Genomic DNA, 23,791 nt, shown 5'->3' with positions numbered 1-23,791 from the left:
GGGGCACGGGCAAGGTCAGCAGCTACCACTCCTGAGAACCCAGACCCTGGCTGCCTGGGAAGTAACTTCCTACATGTCCTCCCACATGGAGGGAGAATGTCTGTATAAAATAGGGGAAGGTCTGTCAAGCAAGCACCAAAAGTCTAAGCTTGAAGGGAGAAAAAAGTAGCAAGACAATTCAGCGATCCAAACATACGGAAAGAACAAGATGGTGTACAGCTCACTTAGCATGCGTGAGCTGCAGCACTGCCCCCACTTCCCCACTTCCCCAGAAAGTCCAGCACATGCTGTAATCTCAGCGCTTGAAAGACAGGAGCATCACTAGAGGATCATGACTTTGAAGCCATCTGAACAACAAAATCTTAGTTCAGAACAAAACAATCATAAATCTGAAATAATCGAGTGCCTAGCAGGGGCGGTGCACGCCTTTAATCCCAGCCCGAAGAGCAGGCAGATCTGTGAACGAGTTCAAGGCCAGCCTGGTCTACAGAGTAAGTTCCAGGATAGCCAGAGATGCACGAGAAACCTGTCTCGAAAACCAAGAAAATCCACGAAAATGTGTAAGAAGGAAAAAAAAAATTCAAAAATAGAAAAAATATCAAATGATACAAGGAGGCATTTTACATTTGAAAAACACAGACTGACTATAAACATATGAAGAGATGCTCACTTCGTTGGCAAATAAGGAAGTGCAAACTTAGGAACATGACATCATTTCATAGCCCCAAAACCAGCAGGACAGGTAGGGCTGACCGGACAAGTAGGGTGTGAAGTGTGGGAAGAGCACAGTAGAGGAGGCTAGGATTTCCTAATCATGTCGGATACGGCAGAGGGCTCTAAGTGAGCGGGGCAGACCCTTGGGACAGAAGACCTCAAAGAAAAACCACAGTAACTTAACTGATTAAAGCAGGAAAATGGAAAAAGGCCAACGGCCCTGCTTAGGTAACATCACAAAATGAAGCACAGCAATGAGCGTTTCACACGCCGTGCTGAGCCTCAATGTACAATAGAGACAACGGGGCCAGCAAAAGGGCTCAAAGGGTAAGGTACTTGCTGCCAAGCCTGACACCCCGAGTTCAAACCCTATTCCCACAGAGCAGAGAGAACCAACTTGCACAAATTGTCCTCTTGCCTCCACATGTATGATGTCACTTATTCAGGCCCACCCAATAGTAAATAAACTGGGGGGGGGGGCTGAAAAATATGTCCCTTGTGCAAAATTCAAATACAAAGTTACACAAGTGTATTATTCAGAAGTGCACTAGGAAAAAAATGAAACACATTAAGTAGTGTAAAAAAAAAAAAAACCTAGACCAGGCGATGGTGGCGCATGCCTTTAATCCCAGTACTCAGGAGGCAGAGGCAGGCAGATCTCTGTGAGTTCGAGACCAGCCTGATCTACAGAGCTAGTTCCAGGACAGGCTCCAAAGCCACAGAGAAACCCTGTCTCGAAAAACCAAAAAAAAAAAAAAAAACCTAAAAATACAAGATGATAGCGTCCATGGGAAGGAAAGGGGCATGAGCTCAAAGAGAAACACTGTGGAGGCAGAAGCTATAAGCTACTTAATCTGGGTAACAGGACATGGTTACTTTTCACAGTGTTATTTTAACTGCATATGTGTGGCACGATTAATAAAAACCCAGAGAGAAACTGGGGTTCAACCTGAAGGTCAGAAAAGCAAAACAGCCAGCCACTGGCTCTTACCTCTACCTCAGTCCAAAATGGCGATCCTGCCTCCATTATTCCTCAGAATGAGACTGTGTGAGAGCTATCTCCTCCTATTTTATATTCCTCTCTAGGCCTGGGATTAAAGGCGTGTGCCACTACTGCCTGGTTTCTATGGCAAACTAGTGTGAGCTACTGGGATTAAAGGTGTGGGTCACCACTGCCTGCTCTGTAAGGCTGACCTGGTCTCTGGTCTCTCTGGTCTGCGGGCAAGCTTTATTTATTAAAATACTCACTACACCCCTAGGCTTTGACTGCCTGTTGGCCACTCACCTCCCTGTGCAGTCACCGTCATGTCAAGCGACCTCCAGCACAAGTGAGGTCTCACAGTTGGGACCATGTCCCTTTCATCTGACACTGTTGACAGACAGTGGCTCTAGCATTCAGTAGCCATGGGAGTTTGAAAATCACGGAACTCCCACTGGTCCCAGTACCCAGAGTACAAACACAGGGTAAGAGATACAGCAACGAGAACACGCTGCCACACGTAACACACCACGTGACATACACGCACCAGCATACTGACCCTGCCAGGGCACCAGCAAGTTCAAGCCTGCATGACTGCTATAGGAAGACATGAGACGTACTCAATTTTCAAAGATTAATTGTATGAAAAGGCATTTATACTTTTATAGATTATAAAGCCAGTCAATTTAAAAAAAATGGTGAGATGGCTTAGCAGATAAAAGTGTATGTGTGTGTGTAAACTATACATACTGAGCAGGTTGTAATTATACACACACATACATATATTTATACCTACAATGTAAATAAAAATAAATCTTCAAAAAGGAAAAGAAATGATGCTTTTAAAGCTCTTTTTAGATTTCTCCTGCAATAAAACAGAAGAGCCAGCAAACTGCGTCCCCTGTATTCAGCTGGTGGTCCTTTGTCACTGACCATGAACAGAAAAAATAAAGGGGTTCACATAGGACCCCATTAGGAAAAGCCAACAATGGAACACGGGCCTACTGAACCCAGGTCTACACAGGCTGACACTGGGCCCTTCTGCCTTCAAGCTGAGCCGCAGGAACCGCCTGGCTAAAGGATGGCTCAGTGCAGGCTTCACTGTCCCTGTCTCAGGAAGGGCTTTAAGGCACACACGGAATACCTTCTTGTACACAGGACACACGTATTCCAAGGGAAGCTAGCACACAGCAGGCAGCCCAACCTCCCACCAGGCAGAGCCTTCGTGTAGAGCACTGTCCTAGGGAAGCCTGCAGCGGACAAACCCGGAGAACTGCACACATTCAGGAACCTCACAGGGGGCCACCACAGTTACAAAGTTCATCTGACGGGGGACTAACCAAAAGTTCCGCCCTTGCAACTTCTTCCCACCTCTAGCTGTCTTGGCCTTCTTTACAACCATTTTGCTAGTATAGTCAATATAAAAAATGGTGTCTGGTGGGCAAAGATGACTTGGCACTTGCCGCACTTCTGGACGATCTGAGTGTGGTTCCCAGCATCCATCAGTCACCTAACAACCACTCATAACTCCAGTTCCTGAGGATCCAACACCCTCTTCTGGCCTCCACAGGCACCACACACATGTGGCACGCATGCATGTACATACATACACACACACACGCACATGCATGCATACACACATGCACATGCGCGCACACACACACAAGTAAAAATAAAACTTTCAAAAAATGTTTTTAAAAAGTTACTCTTAGATTGCTCTAACCACCTACAAAAATACAGTAAAGTACTGTCTACTAGAAACTAGAATAAGCAGCCTCGGAAAGAACAAAAGGGAGAGACAGTGCACAAAGAACACCACTTACAATGAAGGCAAACATTGCTAATAGAGAAGTACAGACACTCAGACTACATAAAACCTTCGACAGTTCTCTCACCACTTCCAAAGACTAGGCTATGAGCAGGTCTGGTTTTTCTACAAGAAAATATGAAACCACCCTATACAGTCACCAGTGGTCACTCTGCAGCTACTTCTGGACCACAGTCCTTGCCTAGTGTCAACAGCCAGGGAGACTTCTTCATGGGACACAGTTCTATCAAAAAGAAATCAAGCTAGCCAATTGGTGGCACATGCCTTTAGTCCCAACACTCAGGAGGCAGAGGCAGGAGGATCTCTGGGAGTTCGAGGCCAGCCTGGTCTACAGTACTAGTTCCAGAACAGTCAGGACTACCTGGAAACCCTCTCTGAAAAAGCAAAAACAGAAAAGAAAGAAATCAAGCTTACATTTTCAGAGACTATTTTTCACAAGCACACTCCAAAGGGCGGTAATCTGGGAAGCACCCGCCTGACTAACGCGCGCGCGTTCTCTTCAATGAGCCTGCTGAGAAGAGACTTTGGTCTCCAGACAGGTGCAAGATATTTGTGGCTCAACAGAGCATGGAGGACAGCAAGAACAGCATGTCCCTGCTATTCTGGGACACTGGTCCTGGCATCCTGGGGAGCACTCTGAGAGGCTCTCTGAAATGTCTGTCAAAGCAGAAGACCCCAAAAGAAATGTCTCACAGCCAAGGCAAGACTGACCACGTGACAAGACTGCTTATGCTTAGAGACCCGCCCACACAAATGCAGGGCAAAGGGTAAAGAGCCAATCACCCTCACAGGAACAAAAGTTAAAGACTCAGTGCACACAAGGCGCTGTGCAGAGCCTGAAAGAAGCAGAAGTTTAAGCTAGGGATGGGATGAGATGGAGGAATGTCTGTTGCTTTATCCAGCGAGTGTGGGTCCTGGAGGGGCTTTACAGGGGCCGCTGATACAAACACCAATGCCAGCATGCAGCCTGATGAACAGTAAGGTTAAGGGTTTATTTGATTGTTATTGATCCATTCAATATTGTGCATATTGAATCCCCCTCCAAACAAACAACAACAACAAATTGACAAGGCCCTACAAATTCAAGCTGTCCTGGAATTTGCTTTGTAGACCATGTTGGCCTCAAACTCACAGAAATCAGCCTGCCTCTGCCTCCTGAGTGCTGGGATCAAAGGAATGCACCACTATTGCCAGGCAAAATGTAGTAGTTTTTCAATTAACATAAAATAGTAAAATAGCACCTCTACCTCATCACAGCCAACTGCTCCTATCTTTGAAATCAGCTGTACACAGCACCCACGCGAAAAGGAATTAATTATGCACCCAGCCAACAGGGGCAAAGCTACACCATCCCTAGAAACGATCAGACACCTCAAGCATCGACAGCATCACTACAGATACTGCCAAGCACTCAACAGTGCAGCCACAGACGGCCCCAAGTCCTCTACAGGACAGTTCTACCACAAATGTCCCCAGCACTCACCAGCACTACCGCCCAAGACAAGCATGGAAAACCAGAAAACAACCTTCATACATAGCTCTGAAAGCCAATTCCATGTGTTGCAACAGAAAGGATGGATAAGAGCTACCACCAGCAACAGGAGAGCAAATCACTAAAAAGGTACTGGCTTCTCAGCACACTGGCAGCTCAGGACGGCCCCTCCAGACAGGAGGGACAATGCTTGTGTGCCCCGTGCGGGCAGACTACAGCCTCAGAGTATAAGGCTGCCCTCCAGACCCGTCCACTCTCTCTGGCTCTCAAGCACAGTACTACCCTGCGGCAGATCTCGTCTTCTGAGATCCCTTGCCACTTTATAACAGCCCTTGAGGGCTGAGCCCTGAGCAGGACCCAGAGGCTAATACCTAGACTTTAAAGTAAGTGATTTATAAATTCTAATTTCAGAAATCAAGGCACATGTCACAGTGACTATGAGCTATTAGCCTAGCAAACCTAGGCTCTATCTGATAGCTAAAAAATACATTTTTGTAGCCTTGTTTTGTCTTTTTTTTTTTTTTTTTTTTTTTTTTGAGAAAAGGTTTCTCAGTAGTTTTGGAGCCTGTCCTGGAACTAGCTCTTGTAAACCAGGCTGGCCTCGAACTCCCAGAGATCCACCTGCTCTGCCTCTGCCTCCCGAATATATATATTCTGAAGAAACCAGACTGTGCACAGCTGCACTGTGCCGACAGTCACAACCATGTGCAGCAGCTTACTCCACCACATCCTCTACTCTCTCCACATGGTTGATTCCTACAGTTGAGTCGATGCCTACTTGTGTCCTGTCTTTGTGAGCAGGCATTTAAATACTGCTCTTAAGACAGGAGAGATGGCTCAGCAGGAAAAGTACTTGCCCTAACTCTGAGGACAAGAGTTCAAATCCCCAGTATCACATAAAAGCAAGAGGACTTGCCTATAATCGCAGCAAGCAGAAGGCAAAGACAGGATCCTCAGAGCAATCTGGCCCTCTAGACTAGCTGCAACAGTGAGGTCTGGATTCAAGGGAGAGACTCGACTTCAAGAAATAAGATGGAATGATTGAGAAAGACATTTGACAGTCAACCTCCTGCCTCCACACATGTACAAACACACACACACACACTGAGTGCATCCACATGAATGCAAACAAACATAGACACATGCATATACAAATACACACAAATCAAACTCAAAACCAAAACATTACTCCCCACTGAGCTGAGCTCCAGCAGAGACCCCAGTATCCATGGTCAGTGTGGCTCCACGGTGGTCATCAAATGGCCCTAGACAGCACAGCAGCACCAATGTGCTACCCTATGGGACGATACACGGGGAAGCTTACCTGTGCAGCCTGTTCCTGAGATGCCTGCAGCTCTGGAGGTTTGGCCAACTCTGCTTGTGGCTTCTGCATTTCAACAGTGTGTGTGGCTCCCCGATCCTCAGGCACAGCTTGGTGCAGCAGGACCTCAGCACCCACGCTACCCAAGGCTGCATGCCCGTCCTTCTCTAGCAGGGGCCTCTGAGCCCTCAGTTCCTCCTGCTGAGAGAGAGTTTCCATGGTGTCAAGCCATAGCGTACCCCAGATTTCCCCATCCCAGGAGTGTAATATGTGCAGGAAGTGGTAATCATTCCAAATGCTTCCTATAATTAAATTCTGTCAACAATAAAGTTCAACCATGACTTAAAGTATTTGTGTGAGACGCATGCTTTTACTTTTAAAATAAACGTTATCTTAGAATTTTAAGATGCATTTCTATCATTTTTAATTATGTAAGGTGTGTGTGTCTGCGTGTGGGTATGGGTATAGAAGAGAAGGTGTCAGCAGAGGTCAGAGATGTTGAACCTCCTGGAGCTGGAGTTACAGGCAGTTGTGAGCTGCTTGGCATGGGTGCTGGGAACCAAACCTGGACCCTCTGGAAAAGCAGCAAGTGCTGAACCATCTCTCCAGCCCAGAACCCAATTCTCTTTAAACCAAACGAATCAAGATGATCCACGGGAAGAGTGGGGAGAGGGGGAGGAGAGTGGGGGCAGGGGCGATGTGTGGGAGGAGGGGGAGGGAAATGGGAAATGGGGAGGAGGCGGAAATTTTTTCAACAACTAAAAAAAAAATAAACAAAAAAAGATGATCCACAGGTTCAGATCTGTGGACTGGGAATAAGGTCCAGTCCCTTAACTTGTACTGGTTTGTGGCAGGGGAGAACAGATGTCTACTAACCAAAGCTGCAGTTCTCGAGTACAGGATGGTATTGAAGACCTCCCAGAAGTCCAAAACAGTTCTCCGAATTAGTCCAGAGAAACAGAATGGCTCCTGTCTCTAGGTCAGTCTAGACATTAGGATGGACGCACCATACACAGGAGGTCAGTCTAGACATTAGGACGGATGCACCACACACAATAGGTCAGTCTAGACATTAGGATGGATGCACTAGACGCAGTAGGTCAGTCTAGACATTAGGATGGATGCACCACACACAGTAGGTCAGTCTAGACATTAGGACAGAAGCACCACACACAATAGGTCAGTCTAACATCAGGATGGATGCACCATACACAGTCTAGACATTAGGACGGATGCACTACACATAGTAGGTCAGTCTAGATATTAGGTAGGATGCACCACACACAATAGGTCAGTCTAGACATCAGGATGGATGCACCATACACAGGAGATCAGTCTAGACATTAGGACGGATGCACTACACACAGTAGGTCAGTCTAGATATTAGGTAGGATGCACCACACTCAGTAGGCTCTCCCAGTTGCTCCATGCATTACTACACAACAGCCTAACCCATTTCAGGAAGATAGAATCCACCATCTAGGAAGGGCAAAGAAGTATAAAGCATACTAAATGGGTTTTAAGTTGGTAGGTAGGGCTTATTCACAGTAACAAACTCCTATGTCTTGTGAACAGACATGAGCCAACTGTGAGTTTGCCAGAAATTTCCTCTTCATATAAAACACTTGAAGTACCAGCCAAAGGGACACCATGTTCTTTATGCCAAAAAACAAAACAAACAGACAAACAAAAAACCCACTGAATTTCAGAAAATATCAATCAAAAAGGGAAACAAGGCTTTGCATGCACAACATAAAAATCAGATCCATCTACTGTGGTCTCAAAACTAGGACGCACAGGAGGGACTTGGGTCAGCTTCAGGGAGCTCCGAGACCTAGCAATGCAGCCCTACCTGACGTTCCAATCATCTACAGTGAGCCCATAAATCAACACTGCTATCAACCAATAAAAGGTACAGATACACACACACACATAGACACGTATGTGCCAACATAGAGATGTATACACAGAGAGGCAGACACGGGCACAAGAGACATAGGTTCACAGATACATTCAGGTGTGTTAAACAAGACACAGAGATGCATGTGCACAAATGCCCAGACACATATAACATGTGGCCCATACATGAGTTATCGGGAGACCAGTCCTGAATCAAGGAAGGGGCCCTGGCACCTCACCTGCTGTGCGCCTGGCAGGTCAGTGGCCGGGTCTTTCCCGGTCCCTGTGTGTCTGGCTTGCATTCTGACTCTCAAGCTGTCTTCCGCAGACTGAAGCTCCTCATCGTGTTTCTGTTTCAGTTTTTCCAACTCACGTGTCAAAAGCTCTTTGTGAGAGGAGTCCTTTTTCTGTAGCTGCTCCTCGAGCTCTGCTCGCAAAAGCTCCAAAGCCTTTCTGTGCTCATCCCGAATAGTCTGAACGTCGGCCAAGTAACAGGACTCCAACGCATCCAAATTGGACAAATGTCTCATCTCTAAAGCGCTGATTTCAGCATTGTGTTTTACCTGCAGCTCAGCCACATGCGTCTCAAGAAGTACCTGCTGCCTGCTCTCCAGGGAAGCAAGCTGTTCGGCGAGCTCAGAGTGGTGTTTGGTCTCGAGCTCCATCCTCAGGGCCTGAAGTTGCTGCTGGTGTCCCTGCTGCAGGAGCTGGAGTTCATGGGTGTGCTTCTCCTGGGCATCCCGAAAGAAAGCATCTTGTTCCTTGGCAAACTTCTCCATAATCTCTTTACGCTCTTCCAAAAACCTGAGGCAACACTCAAGGAGAACACAAACAATAGGGCATATGGGCACACTTCAAGGAAGCATGTGACTTAGAAGGAAATGTTCACTTTTAAAACAATATGCTTAAAGCTGAAAAGACCCACAAAACACTCATCTCAATGAAGGACATCCGCATAAGACCTCATAAGTGAGGCTTAAGATTCTGTTACTGCGGGGCTGGAGAGGTGGCTCAGAGGTTAAGAGCACTGGCTGCTCTTCCAGAGGTCCTGAGTTCAATTCCCAGCAACCACATGGTGGCTCACAACCATCTGTACTGAGATCTGGCGCCCTCCTCTGACGTGTGGGCATACATGGAGGCAGAATGTTGTATATATAATAAATAAATAAATCTTAAAAAAAAAAAAAAGATTCTGTTACTGCATGCCAGGTACAGTGGCAATGCCTTTAATCCTGGAACTTGGGAAGCAGAGGTAGGCAGATCTCAGTACGTTGGAAACCAGACTGGTCTAAATTGTAAGTTCTAGGAAAGCCAAGACTACAGAGAGACCCTGTCTCAAAAAAACAACCAAATAAAAAGATTTTGTCACTCAGAGATTAGAGAGATGGCTGAAGAGTTAAGGGCACTGGCTGCTCTTCCAGGACATGGGTTCAATTCCCTGCACCCACGTGGCAACTCAAAAACACCTGTAACTCTGGTGATTTGATGCTCTCTTCTGGCCTCCAGAGGTAACAGGTAGGCACGTAGTACACAGACATACAGACAGAGAGAACACTACCCACAAACAGAAAATAGATTTTAAAAATTTAAATACATGAAAACATTAAAAAGAATAAAAACTAAAATTCAGTTTATTATTTTAAAAAAATCTGTTACTGAAATTTTAAAACATGAAAACAAAGAATAAAAGCATAAATGGGCACAGTACATATAACCACAGCATGCAGAAGACAAGGGTGGAAGGATTAGGAGTTAGGGGCCAGCCAGGGCTACACTGAGAGTATGCAGTCAACAAAGCCTATACAACAAGGCTATGCCTCAAAACAAAAGCTAGATATGGTAGGATGTACTTATAATCCAGCATTTAAGAGGCTGAGGCTAGAGGACTGTAGTGTACCTTTAAGACAGCTTGGGCGCCAAAAGGAGACCTCCTTCTCAAAACCAAACAAGCAAACAAGGATGAAGACACCCAGGGTGCACGCACACTCATGTCCCTGCAAGGTACCCAAGCTCCAGAGGATGGACATGACTATGCTACTCCCAGCAGACCTACCGTGGAATACAAGCCTTCTCTTCTGGGTTGGTAAAAATGCGATATATCACACCTTGTTCCACTTCCTTCCAGGTTCCTAACCAAGCCCCCGCTACATCCTCCTAGGTCCCTGCCAGCACACTGGGCAGGAGGCTCCACACCAAACCCACCACTGCACAACACTACCCACCTGTTCTGGGCCATCATCAGCTGGAGGGCACAGTCTTCCTTCTCACGGAGGAGCGTGGCATGCTCCTCATCCGGGGCCACAAGGGGCTCCTGGCCACACTGGCTACAGGGCAGAGCTTCATCTCTAGTGAGTTCTTGTTCCAGCTCCCGCAGGCGGCCCTGCTGCTCCATCAGAGATCTCTCCAGGTCCAAGATCTGGGCCGCCTGCTGGTCCTGCAGGTGCCTCATGCCAGACTCCCGAAGCTCAAACCTGCTTATTATGGACTGTTTCTCACACTCGGCCTTTTCTCTTAGCTCGAGAAACATGGAGGTTAATCTCTCTTCGGCTTCTCTCTTTAGGGTCTCGTGTGAACGCTCCCATTCTGCTTCCTTTCTTTGGAATTCTTGTTTCAACAGCTGAATCTTCTCCTCAGCTTTATTTAGTTTTACCTGATGGTCTTCGACTAGGCTACGTTTGACCTATAAGATGAGAAGGTTTTATATAAGAGGAAAGAAACTACAGGAAAAGATTGTTGGATGCGATGACCCCAGTGTGTCCCTGAACATGGAAATTTCTACAGTTTATTTCAAAATACAGCAGTGGGAATCCATCTTATTTTGATGGGAATGAAAATGCCCTAAAATAGACAAAAGTAAAACTTTTACACCTGGAGGCCGGGCGATGGTGGCGCACGTCTTTAATCCCAGCACTCGGGAGGCAGAGGCAGGCGGATCTCTGTGAGTTTGAGACCAGCCTGGTCTACAGAGCTAGTTCCAGGACAGGCTCCAAAGCCGCAGAGAAATCCTGTCTCGGAAAAAAAAAAAAAAAAACCTTTTACACCTGGAAACTTTTACGCCACAAAACCCAACACCTGAAGCCATGCACACAAGTACATGGGCACGCATTCCCATGCACCTGCAGCAAAGACAAATCTGTAGATCTTTTGCAAGGGGGACCACATCCAATACAGCAAGAGGAGAAACCCAAGAGAGAAAAGTTTAAGTCACCTAATCTATAACAAACAAAATAATTCTAAAGGGCACTTGAAGAGGAAAATAAAGCTAAGGCTAGGCAGATACCTTAAATTCTAAGAAAGAAAAGAGTAGGGAATAAATTCTACTATCAATAAGAATCAAATCAGTGTCAAAAAAGGAATGTGAGTGTGACCTGTCCATCAAGCTAAAGACTAAGTTCCTTTCTTCTGGTGACGAGGAAACAAATCTAATCAGGCCAAATCTTCCTGAGCAGAGCACCAGACACAGCCCAATCCCAGGCTGACTCCAATTAATGCGGACTAGAACGGGCTCTGAGAGCAGGCAGGCTAAAGCTACAAGAACTGAACAAAACATTCATCCCAAAACAGAGATGGCACGTGGACTCCGAACCCATCAAGATAACTGCCTGGGGAAACGCAATTTCAAAGCCCTGCAGAATCCAATCTCACAACACATCGCCTACAATATCCAGATGTAACACAAAGCTGGAGGATATAAAACAAGCAAACAAAACAGGAAAATGGGACAGACCCACGCTAAAGAGATACTACAATCAATTTGGAACAGTTCCAAGCTGGCAGAGATAACAGAATCTTCAGAACAGGGTTCAAGCCAATAACTGAAATCCTGACCAAAACAACACAACTTGTCAAAGACGTTTCACTGCAGCAGGAGAGTAAGGATAAAGATGGAAAAAGGGCTTTAAATAAAAGAAAACTTGTACAAAGGACCCAAACAGCAGGATGTCGTAAAGGAAATTCTAAAAATAGGGAGAAACGATGCACACATGGCCTCAGACCTCAGGAGGGAGTGAAGGGCACCAGACATGCTAACAAAGTCCAAGACAATTAGTTCCCATAATAGCTTTCAGTTTTCTTAATTTACTTTTTGGGTTCTGTTGTTGTTCTGTTTTTACTTTTACTGTGAGATGAAGATCTCATAAGCCAGGCTGGCCTCAAACTCACTACATAGCGGATGATGGTTTTGAACTCCTGCTCACAGGCCTCCCTCGTCTCTGGAGCACTGGATAATGGGGTTAAAGGTATACACTACCATCCGTGGCTCCCTTAATTTCTTCAAATCCCTGACTTTTCAGAGCAAATCTTTTAACTCTGTTCTTGTTGAGGTAACAACATACATGGATGTTAACACTTAAAAACCTGCGGCATAAAAGATTAGAAAAAAGGGGCAGAGGAACATATAGAAAATTAACAACAAAGTGGCAGGCCTAAATCTAACGTCAGTAACTGCATTAAATGTTCGTAGACTCCGCACTATAATTTGAAGGCAGAGATTACCAAAATAAGTTAATATTATACAACACACTCTACATGAAATATATTTTATACTCATTAACCTAAATAAAAAATATATAAAACAAAAAGTTAAGAAAAAGCACAATGCTAATAAACAGAGTGGCACACGCCTATAATCCTAGCATTCCATAATTCAGCAAGACTGTTATGTCAAAAACATTTTTTACATGAACATCAAGGATGGCATAACTATAGTAATAAAAAGAGAAAACTGATTTTAAGGCAAAGAGTATAAGGAGGTATTTCATTAATAATAAAAAGGTAAATCTTCCAGGAAGATATAATCATAAACATGTAAATGTATAAAAGAACTTCAAAATGTTTAAAGCAAAAATTAAACAAAATTACTATAGGAGAATTCCACATTCCTTTCTTCTTACTATTTTTGTTGTTTGCTTGTTTTGTTGGGGTTTTGTTGTTGTTGTTGTTTTGTTTTGTTTTATTCGAGACAGGGTTTCTCTGTAGCTTTGGAGCCTGTCCCGGAACTAGCTCTTGTAGACCAGGCTGGCCTCGAACTCACAGCGATCTGCTTGCCTCTGCCTCCCGAGTGCTGGGATTAAAGGTGTGCGCCACCACCACCTGGCTGCTCCTTTAGTTTTTTGAGAAAGGGTTTCTGTGTGTAACCCTGACTATCATGGAATTCTGTATGTAGACCAGGCTGGCCTCAAAGTCAAAGATCTGCCTGTCCCTGCCTTTGAAGTACTGGGATTAAAGCCATGTACCACCAAGCCTGGCCACATTCCTTTCTTGAATTGATTCTCCAGATAAAAATGTGGCCTGGGAAACAAACATCTATTGTTTAGGAAACTCTGTCGGGAAAGATCACAGGCCACATGAATGTCTGCTGACTTGGGCAAGGCGGTTCACACAACTTTCCACAAGGCTCTATCTATTACTAGCTTATCCAAGTCTTTACCAGGTCCTTAATTTTAAAGGCAATTTGGTAATCAAACTTGTAGGCAAAAAGAGACTTCTCTAAAGTTCTTTTCTGATGGAGAATGAAAATCTATGAAGTCATTCACAAAGAAGAACAAAGGCATGAAGAGGGCAGAGGCGTGAAAGACGTGTTCAGACATGGTTAAAAGCACGATGGAGCGATGGAGAGACCATGGCTAACATACAGGCAGCGAAAGACAAATATCAGTTTCCACTCCTCGAGCGGTGCTGGCTGTGTAATGAACTGTGAAGAGCTGACATTTTCCATTCTGCCCATGCCCACAATGGTATGGCCGTGACTTTCTCAAGCTGACAAATACCTAGGAAGAAGCTCGGTATCTGAATTTTCCACAGGAGTTGAACAATCACCATGAAGGCTGTGAAGAATCTGGAATACTTTGAAGACAGTGGCATGCGGATCAGAAGATTGCCAGTGCCCTTCCTGGGAGTCCCTGAGGATGCCTGGCCATTTCCTTAAGGAGCGAAACCGGCTCTGGTCTTGGGTACCAGACCTTAAAGAAGTTTTCTGGAAAACCCACTTGCATTTCTTTCCTCAAGAACCTGGTGCACACACTCCGACAGCAATGCCATGCATAGTTCAGGGTGTCCTCAGGACCTCCTGGTGTGCACAGACCACACGCCTTCCACAAGAACACAGAGCCTTGCTGAGGGTCACTACTCACATTCTCCAGGTCCTCCTTCAGGTGGGTCTCGTGCTGAAGCTTCTCCTGTAAATTTCTGTTCTCTATTTTTAAGAGTTCAATTTCTTCCTTGAGCTCAGTCTGAAGAAGAGAAAGTTTAACCTTCTGTTCAGCTTCCAAACTCAGGATTCTGGCAGCCACCTGAGCATCCACCTCCAAAGCCATGTCCTGTTCATACTGGAGACGTCCTTGTGTGAGCTCTTGAGGAACAAGGGAGAGGGAAGACGATCACAGACCCTGTCTCCACAGGCAGCACCAAGAGAATGGCAGCAGCCTGCATACTATTCAGCTAACAGGACACCACGCTTCGAACACCCCAATGCTGACTCAGGGCAGCAGAGAAACCAGGTCTTCAGTGTCCTCTCTGCAGGTACATCCCTGGCCTACATTCCCTGGTATCTCCACGGCATACACCTAGGCAGCTCAAGGTATTCCTTAAGGTCAGGCATGCTGTGCGACCTGCTGCCGGTCACCCAGAGTGAACCCTGTGCCCAGCATCAGACCCACAGAGACTGGCATTGGGCTGAGCCTGAACTGAGGCACACCTAGGGAGTGAGTGTGCGAGCTGAGCACACGGCCTCCTCTAAACCAGACCTGGGTCTTCTTCTCTGGAGATGGAAACTAAGGCACAAGCCCCGCGTTTAGAGTAAGGACAAGTTACGCTTCAGGGACTGCATGGACATGAGCAGCACAAATGACAGAACATGTCCCTGGTACAGCAAGGACGAGAGCCATAAGGGACAGGAGCATGTTGGCCCCTGGCTCTCAAGCGGGACACCTCTCTCCCTGCCCTGTCCAACGCTGAATGGAACTCCAGAGCAACACAGGCTTTCACATCGCAGAAAGCGATGGCCAAAACTGATCCCATCGCTGCTTGAGGCGGGCCCTCAACTTGGCTTCCTCATTTCCTCTGCAAGCGGACCACTGTACTCAGGAGGGCTCAACAGCAATGGACACACTCTGTCACCGTGTTTCACAGCAGCTGACTTCTGCTGTCCACCTCTAGAGTCACTGGGACTGACCACTATCCAGACCCGTGGACCATGCCCCTAAGATAACCAGAGTCTTTCTATGCTACTCCCTCCAGGCCACCTGACGTGAGCTCCTTCCCTCACGCTCCCTGGGTGACCCGCAGTCTTGGTCTGACCAGCTGAGCCACTATGCTAGGCCTGAAGAAGCAGAGCGGAGTCTAATATCAGACCCCTAGGTGAGCAGTCACCTCTGGTGCTGCACGCTGTTCCTGCAAGTCTCGTCTCAAAAGTGACGTCAGTTCCTAAGACCAGAGTGTGGCTCCATCAGACCCAACCCTGGTCTGGAGAAAACCATCTCTATAGACAGAGCAAGCCAACAGCAGGCAGGTATCCTGCACTAAGGCCAGCACTCCCCAAATCAGCCCCATCTATCTGCAAGGGATAGATCCTTACAGCAGGGGTCTGCATTGCACTGTGGCAGGCTCATGGTCTTCGTGTGGACATCACTAATGAGAGCCGAAGCAGCCATGTGTCCAGGTGCTCCATGGGCAGAAAACACGAGGAAAGCGGCAGCCTTCTCCCGAGACACGCCCCAAGAACTGGCACCGGCAGGAAAATAAGGAGCCTGGATGGACAGATGGGACACACCTTGGCTGTGCTGGTCTGAGAATCCAAGTGTGAGTCTCTCCTGTTCGGCTTGCTCGGGCCTCAGGTGGTGGCTGTGTGACTTGTCCTCCTTGAGTTGGAAATCGAGGGAAGAATTCAACACACCTGCTTCGTGCCTGGGGTCTTCTTCCAGTCCTACGTGTAAACTTGTCGAGTTCTCCTAAAGGACCACACAGGACAGGTGAGTCAGTGAGCCCCATCACCTACTACTCTTGGGACATTTCCTGCTGTGCTCGGAGCAAAATATAAACCCAGCTAGATTCATACACCACACAACTGACCCTGGTACAGACACGGCACAGTACTTCTTCCCGTCCACCAGTGTCCTGGCAGGATCCCAGGACCCACAGAAGCAGTGGCTACAGCCTGAGAACAGCATGCACAAGAGGCCATGGCAGCAATAGAAGCCATCCTACCCATGGGCATTCATTCCATCCCAGTGGTGTCTATAGTATCTAACGGGATTCCTCTACTGTCCACCATTGGCATCTCTCCTCCTTAGAGTTCAGCTGTCTCCCCACCCCCAGCATCCTTTATCCAGTCTCATATCTTAAGCCCAGGCCTCTCCGAAACTCTGCACTTCTGTGATCTGACACCCAGTAATGACAATGACAATGCCTAGCATTCAGAGTTTGCAAACTTGATTAAAATAAAGGCTCTTTGCTTTTATATACGGGACTCTGTCTCTTTTGCTGGCTTTTGGTGGGACCCACAGATTTGGACATAACACAATCACTTTTGACATCAGGTCCTATTCCTGTGACAATGCCTAGCATTCAGAGCGCTGGCCCAAGTCTGTTCCAGGTAGCATGGAGGCCGTTCTGGCAGTCATTTCACGCCCTGATCAGAGCTCTCCTAAAGGCCTCTCTCTCTCTCTCTCTCTCTCTCTCTCTCTCTCTCTCTCTCTCTCTCTCTCTCTCTCTCTCTCTCTCTCTCTCTCACATCCTGAGATTAGCCTGTCCATAAATTCAGCTCACCACTTCAATTGTGGAGGCCAGCCAGGAAAGCTAAGTCTGGGCTGGTCATCCAAAGGAAGTTCTTCCAACCATTATCACCTGGGACTCAGGCCATCGATAAATTTAAATGGAGTCTGGAGTCTCAAGAGCTTACCCTGAGACAATGCCTGGCAGGCATTATCAGACCCCCACCCAAGAGCAGACCGTTCAAAGGAAATTCCTGGCATTCCAAGCACTGTAGAAGGATCACCTGCCAGCACTTCACCAGGACACACCTAGACAGATGTCAGCCAACCAGGGGTCCTTACCTCAGAGACCCCTCACCCCCACCCACCTTTACTACTATAAAAACCCAATTCTAATTGAGTTCAGGGCTCTCAGGATATTCCAATATGTTGGACATGCGGAAAGACTGAGTTTGCAAACTTGATTAAAATAAAGGCTCTTTGCTTTTATATACGGGACTCTGTCTCTTTTGCTGGCTTTTGGTGGGACCCACAGATTTGGACATAACACAATCACTTTTGACATCAGGTCCTATTTCTGTGTCAGCCTCAGTCTCAAATCAGTGTCGCCCTGAAGCCGATCTCCACGTCTCAGGAGAACCTGCTCTGGCCTGGGGTCTCTGCTGACTGCCCCCAGGGGGGGGGGGGGCTGTGACTGACACTTCTCTGCTTCAGACCTACCATGAGCCACCTGGAGGTAGGATAGGCCTCCACACTTCCTCATTCCAACTTCTATGGCATCCTCTCTGCCTCTGAACATCCCTCTCAGAGCCCGATTCTGGACTTGTTCAGATGTGGGGCAAGGATACAATCCCTACAAAAAGGAAGAGGCAACCCAAGTGGATCTCTAGTTGCCGCCAAGTCCCTAGCCCTACGAACAGGCTCCGCCTTTGCAGGTTCAGAGCACTCTCTTCAACAAAGAATGGATGGATCCGCATGTACGGAAAATGTAGCCACTGAACCCATTTCCTCAAAACTACCTTTCAAAACAAGACTTATATTCTTATTGCTAAAGAAATAAGGACCGTGAAACTGCTGAGACAGGTTTGGCCCTGTGACAACAAGATGTGAGACAGTGCTGTCTCACTGAGGGTGAACACGGGATAAGCCATGGGAGTCACAAGGGTGGAGTCACCGAGGATCCCTTGGCCCACTCCAAAGAAAGAGATGGTCGGGCCCAACAAGCAAAAGCATGAAAGCAAACACTTCCATCAGGGCACAAAGGCCAACAGTGCTGGGAATTATTCAACTAGAGAAAAGAGCAAAGACAACAGAAGCAAAACGGGCAAAGAGAAGGAATAAAGAAAGCCACAGCGAATGGAATAATAGGTGAAAAGCAAGTGAAAAGACATCAGCTTCAGGAAGAACGAAAGACACGAACTCACAAGAGACGGAGCATGCACACTTTGGTGATGTCTACTCCGCATCCTCTCTGCCTCTGAACATCCCTCTCAGAGCCCGATTCTGGACTAGGAGGAGGGACACAGCCTCAGACAGGCCAGGACACACACACAAGAGAGAGGTTAAAGGCGTTCTGAAGACAGAAAATCAAGTTCCCCTGAGTGAGGAGTCAACAAAGACAGAACAGATTTTATGAGGCAGAAGACAGCCAACTTCTAATGTAAAGACAAATGACGCTCAACGTCCTCTCAGAGTAAAACACACAGCCTGTCACCTGCGGCTGCTCAAGCCGAAGACCAAGTGGATCGGGTTGCTCCTTTCTTTCTGGGCCAAATGTCTCCTCTGGGAATATACAGGATGAACTAGAGAGAGAAGACACGTAGAAAAGCTTTAGTGTGCTGGGCATGGTGGCATATACCTTGAATTCCAGCACTCAGGAGGCAGAGGCAGGCAAGTCTCTGTGAGTGCAAGGCCAGCCTGGTCTACACAGTGAACTCCAGGACAGCCAGGGCTACACAGTGAGACCCTTTCTCAAAACCAAAACCAACAAAAATAAATAAAATAGCAAAGCTTTGAGGGCTAGAGAGAGGGCTCGGTGGTTAAAAGCACTGGTTGCTCTTGCAAAGAGCCTGAGTTCAATTCCCAGCACCCACATGGTGGCTCAAAGGGGTCTGTAGCTCCAGTTCTGGGGGAGCCAACACGTTCTTCTGACTTCCATGAGCACGTGGTACACATACATATATGCAGACAAAACATTCATACACATAAAATAAAAAAACATTAAAAAGGTTAAATAAAATAAGAGCTTTAGTGCACCCGTTTCTTGCCCACTCTGTTCCTGGGCCCAACCACACAGAGGTAAGAATTGGTGTTAAGGCCCAGATGATGCTAGGCCTATATGCTGTTTAGCCAGTACTATATAACACAGGGGCGTGGGACTGGATCACAGGGCCACACGCTGGTTCTCCTGGGCTTGACGTGGTGGTACACACTTTTAATTCCAATATTAGGGAAACAGAGGCAGGTGGACTCTGAGTTCCACGCCAGTCAAGGCAATAAAAACAAAAACAAAATAAAATAAAAACAACAAAAAGCCCAGCTTTACTGTACTCCATTAGTATGAGATCACAAACAGAAGAAGAGCAAACGTAGCCCAAGACACCCCACATCTCGGAAGGCTACTCAATGGGAACAATGTCTCCATTACCTGATCTCCCCACACTCCAGAGAATCCTCCCTGGTCTCCTGCAGCCGTTGCTGGAACAAGGTCAGGTCTTCTTGGTATGTCTTCTCAGCATCCCTCAACTTCTTCTCAAAATAGACGCGCAGGTGCTCCAGCTCAGACTCGTGCTGGGCTCTCTCCTGCTGCTGCTGCTGAGCGAAGTCTGCTCGCAGGTGCTCCAGCTCCTCCAGGTGAGCATCTCGGGCCAGCGGCGATTCCCATAACCCTTCGGCAGGAAGAAGCAAATAATCACGCAGGAAAGCCAAGTCCCTGAGCAGACTCTGAGAAGGGCCTACCTCTCCTGACTGTGAGTAGGTAAGAGCCTCCTGCCTTGGGGTTACTCAGCATCTCAGCAACCCCTTAGAAAGCTGAGCACCTGGGAAGCAGGGCAACTGGTTATGGCAAGAAACATGGTCCTGGCAACAGAGAACTGTATCCTGTCATCATCTCAGTGACTCTAGAAACAGGTTTGGAGCAAGGCGCAGCTGCTGACCCCTGGACGTGAGCTGAGGGAGTTCCTGAGCAGAGAACACAGACACAGCACCCCAAACTTTCTTTGAGCTTATATTTGAGGCTATCAAAGTGATCATTTTCTGCATAGCAACACAGAACACGTGTAAGCTTGCAACCCAGCGAATGCTACCGACTGGTGTTGTGGAATATTATGGAATCTTTAACTATGTAAAGGTGTGTTACATTTGTTTATGCTGCATTTTCTTAACTATATAAAGGTGTGTTGCTTTTGTTTATGCTGCATATGTTTAACTATGTAAAGATGTGTTGTTGTTTCACCTTGATTGCCTAAGGTATCTGATTGGTCTAATAAAGAGTTGACTGTCCAATAGCTGGGCAGTAGCAGGATAGGTGGGGCTGGAGGGCAGAGAAAATAAGTAGGAGGATTCTAGGCTTGGGAGAAGAAAACAGGAGAGAAAGAGAGATGGATTCCTAAAGGCCAGTCAGGCAGCTGCCAGCCAGCAGACATGGAGTAGGAATTACAAAAAGAGAGGTAAAAAGCCTGGAGGCTAAACAGAGATGAAGAGAAACAGGCTAAGTTAAAAGAGCTAGCAAGAAACAAGAATAAGACAAGGCTGAGCATTCATAAATAATAATTCTCCTTGTCATGATTTGGGAGCTGGTTGGTGGCCTGAAAGAAAGTCTGCTACAAACTAAGGCAACCACTAACAAACAATGTAGATTGACTAGTTACATCCCCAAAGGTTTTATATCAAAGTTTCCTGAAGATGAAGTTCCACGGAGGACCACACTAGTCCTAGTCAGCCTACCTCTTCTCTAGTCTCTACTAACAGGACCCTGCTGTTGCATCACCCAATAGCACTGCCAGGTACGGCTGACACATGAAGGACACTGTACACCAGAAGAACCTGTACCGTTGGAGGCACAGTCATGTGATCACCACTCAGCTGATACACTGAGGGACGAAAAGAAAAACTGAAACCTCGCTAATGTACAAATTTCCTTTCCTTTTTTAAGGATTTATCTTTACTTTAAGTCTATTAGTGTTTGTCTGCTCATATGTATGGGCAAGCAGTGCCCATAAAGGCCAGAAGAGGGCATCAGATTCCCCAGAACTGGAGTTATACATGGCTGTGAACCTGACATGCTGGGTACCAAGTGTGTGTCATCTGCAAGAGCAGCAAATACATTCTAATGTCAAAATTTTTTATTTGTATACAAAACATATATCATTTTCAAGATGCATAAGCCACGCCTTTAATCCCAGCACATGGGGAGGCCGAGACAGGTGGATCTCCATGAGTTCGAGACCAGCCTGGTCTACAAGGACAAACTCCAAAGTTACAGAGAAACCCTGTCTCGAAAAACCAAAATAAGATATACAAGCAAGTTCACAAGTTTGCATTTCTCCTCTTTCTCTCCCCTTCTCTCTCTCTCTCTCTCTCTCTCTCTCTCTCTCTCTCTCTCTCTCTCTCTCTAAATATGGTTCAATCAGAAATCAATTTCAGGGCTGGGATTTGATCAGTAGTGATACAGCCCTTGCTAAGAATGTACAGGGCCTTAGGTTCTAATACGCCACTTCAAAATGAATGAATGAATGAATAGATAAATAAAAGAATAAATGAAAATCTTCACAGCTTAGCTTTTAAGGACACCCCACAAAATTCCTCACCATTCAGTTCCTCTCTGTTGGTTTTCATAGACTCGAGCTGGGACCACAGGTGTCTGATTTCTTCTTGGGACTGAGCCTTCAGGTCTTCATAGGACGCATGAAGAGTCTCTAACTGAAGAAGAAAAACGTCCCATGAGACCCAAAGTAGACGGACAGGCAGCACGTGTGAGGCTGTGTTACTGTTCCTGTCTCTGAAACTACTGAAAACTTGGAGTGAAAGCATGAGATTCATAGAGAATAAGAGCCCAGACCCTGAGCCTGCAGCTCAAACGGCAGCGCAGGGTTAACTTTAACCAAACAAGGTCAAGGTTAAAGAGCAGCAGCGGTGCACACACTGCTGTCCCAGCTACTAAAGAATCTGAGGCAGAAAGGCTGAGTCCAGCACTTCAGGGCCAGCCTGGCCAACAAAGCAACACTGTTTCAAAAATAAAAATTAAAGTAAGTCTGTTCACAAAGCAGCCTTAACCTGGGCCATGCCCTGGGAACAACATGCCTCCTGCCTACTGACCTGGACTAGGGTTGTGTTTCTATATCACATACCCCATGTGTGTTCACTTCAAGCCATAGGTCCCCACTTAGAGCCGACAGGGTCACTTTGAAACTACTCGTGGAACTCCAAGGCAAGCATTCCAATGGGTTCCACTCCATGTTTACCTAGGGGAGTCTAAGAAAACAGCACGAACCACAATACCTACCATACACAAATAAGGAGGCTCCCCCATTTCACATTAATGAAGTAGGTTCCCTCCAACCTTTTGATTGCAAAGAGTTCACACACCTACACTGCACAAGTAATTCCTAATTGTGGAATTAATCTTCAGATGTCGGAAACAAAAAAAGATGTCACCAGGACCAAGGCCAAAGTGAAGCCCTGGTTCAGGCTGCTATGCACCTCTGTTTCCACACAAGGATCTGCCAATTCACCGATGAAAGAAGAAAACAACGAATGATTGAGACTGCCGTTGACACCGTGGACTCCGGATCCATGACTCAGAACATTACAACGGGATCTGACCAGAAAGCCTCCTTCCTGGGACCTGGCTTTCATAGTCCCTGGAGGTGCCACACAAGCTCCCCAAGTGGGGAAGCAACCAGCAACCTGACGCAGCTGTGACACCTATGAACCTCAACAACGACCAGCCCTGCAAGGTGCTCCTGAGATGCAATAGCGGCACCCACAGTTCAGTGGTAACCAACAGCTCTCCAACCGAATGTAAGAACCTCTCAACAGGAGGGAAATCCTAGAAACCTAGCCAACTACCTGCAGCTAGTGAGGGCATGGATTTGGGAGGAAAACCTACTACTATCACTTGACAAGGCCAGCATAATTCCTAACTGTATTCTAAATACTTATGTGTATATGCATACCTAAGTGTATCTCTCGGCCCCCCTCCCCATTCAAAGAAGCTTCTCCTTGCAGCAGAGACCTCTGAGAAGGCTCTTCGCATATTTCTCTCTGACTTGTAGTATTTCACTAGGAAAAAGGCTTGAATACATAAGCACAAGAAATGGTTTGGGTTATCTTGTTTTTAGAAACTTTTTGCTTATTGACGTATAGCCAGAGAATGTAGCTTTATGTTTCTAGTATTCAGAATTTTTACATCAGGAACCTGTGTAAAGAATAATATATTTCTGAATTCAAGATTGAACATCATTTCATGGGCCTGGCAGATTCTATGCCTTATGCACCTCATGTCTCAACAGATTCAGGACTTCGGTTCAGTAGACATCAAAATATGAAGTGGCCCAACTCCAAACTTTCTAGAATTTCTCTAATAAACCAAAGATTGGGGTAGAAAACTGGCTTAGTATACAAAAGATCAGCTATTCAAGCCCAGGTCCAGATCCACAGCATCCATGTAAAAAGCTGGGCAGACTGTCGGCCTCAGTGCCATCTTCCTCGAAACTCCTGCTGCACGAGCGAACAGGAGCAGGAAGCAAACGCGCAGGCGGAAGCACAAGAGAAGAAAGATGAGGCAGAAGTCCAAGTAAACCAGGGTACTGTGCACCCACGAAGGCTGAAGGAGCAGAAGTAAGGGATG

At 46.6% G+C, this 23,791-nt stretch overlaps 1 protein-coding gene across 5 annotated transcripts in view; it reads right to left on the bottom strand.

The window, feature by feature from the left end:
• The window catches only part of Pcnt (pericentrin), an 81,737-nt gene that overhangs the window by 48,852 nt on the left and 9,094 nt on the right, over positions 1–23,791 (bottom strand). For 3 of the 5 annotated variants that reach the window (XM_050140211.1, XM_050140229.1, XM_050140238.1), the window contains exons 8-15: positions 21,750–21,861; positions 19,589–19,829; positions 18,656–18,743; positions 16,002–16,179; positions 14,365–14,582; positions 10,456–10,913; positions 8,473–9,037; positions 6,338–6,535 (exon numbers count right to left, since the gene is read on the bottom strand). In XM_050140211.1, the coding sequence (XP_049996168.1) occupies positions 6,338–6,535; positions 8,473–9,037; positions 10,456–10,913; positions 14,365–14,582; positions 16,002–16,179; positions 18,656–18,743; positions 19,589–19,829; positions 21,750–21,861 (2,058 nt within the window). Of the gene's footprint in view, positions 1–6,337; positions 6,536–8,472; positions 9,038–10,455; positions 10,914–14,364; positions 14,583–16,001; positions 16,180–17,661; positions 17,784–18,655; positions 18,744–19,588; positions 19,830–21,749; positions 21,862–23,791 lie in introns of those variants that run through there. The other 2 variants (XM_050140220.1, XM_050140248.1) reach the window with 2 other exon arrangements.

The sequence above is a fragment of the Alexandromys fortis genome, unplaced genomic scaffold, assembly GCF_014885135.2.
Source record: "Alexandromys fortis isolate MF-2015 unplaced genomic scaffold, M_Fortis_MF-2015_v1.1 scaffold_9, whole genome shotgun sequence".
NCBI lineage: Eukaryota > Metazoa > Chordata > Mammalia > Rodentia > Cricetidae > Alexandromys > Alexandromys fortis.
Note: the sequence above shows the minus strand (reverse complement) of the source record. Positions and strands in the feature narration are given on the sequence as shown.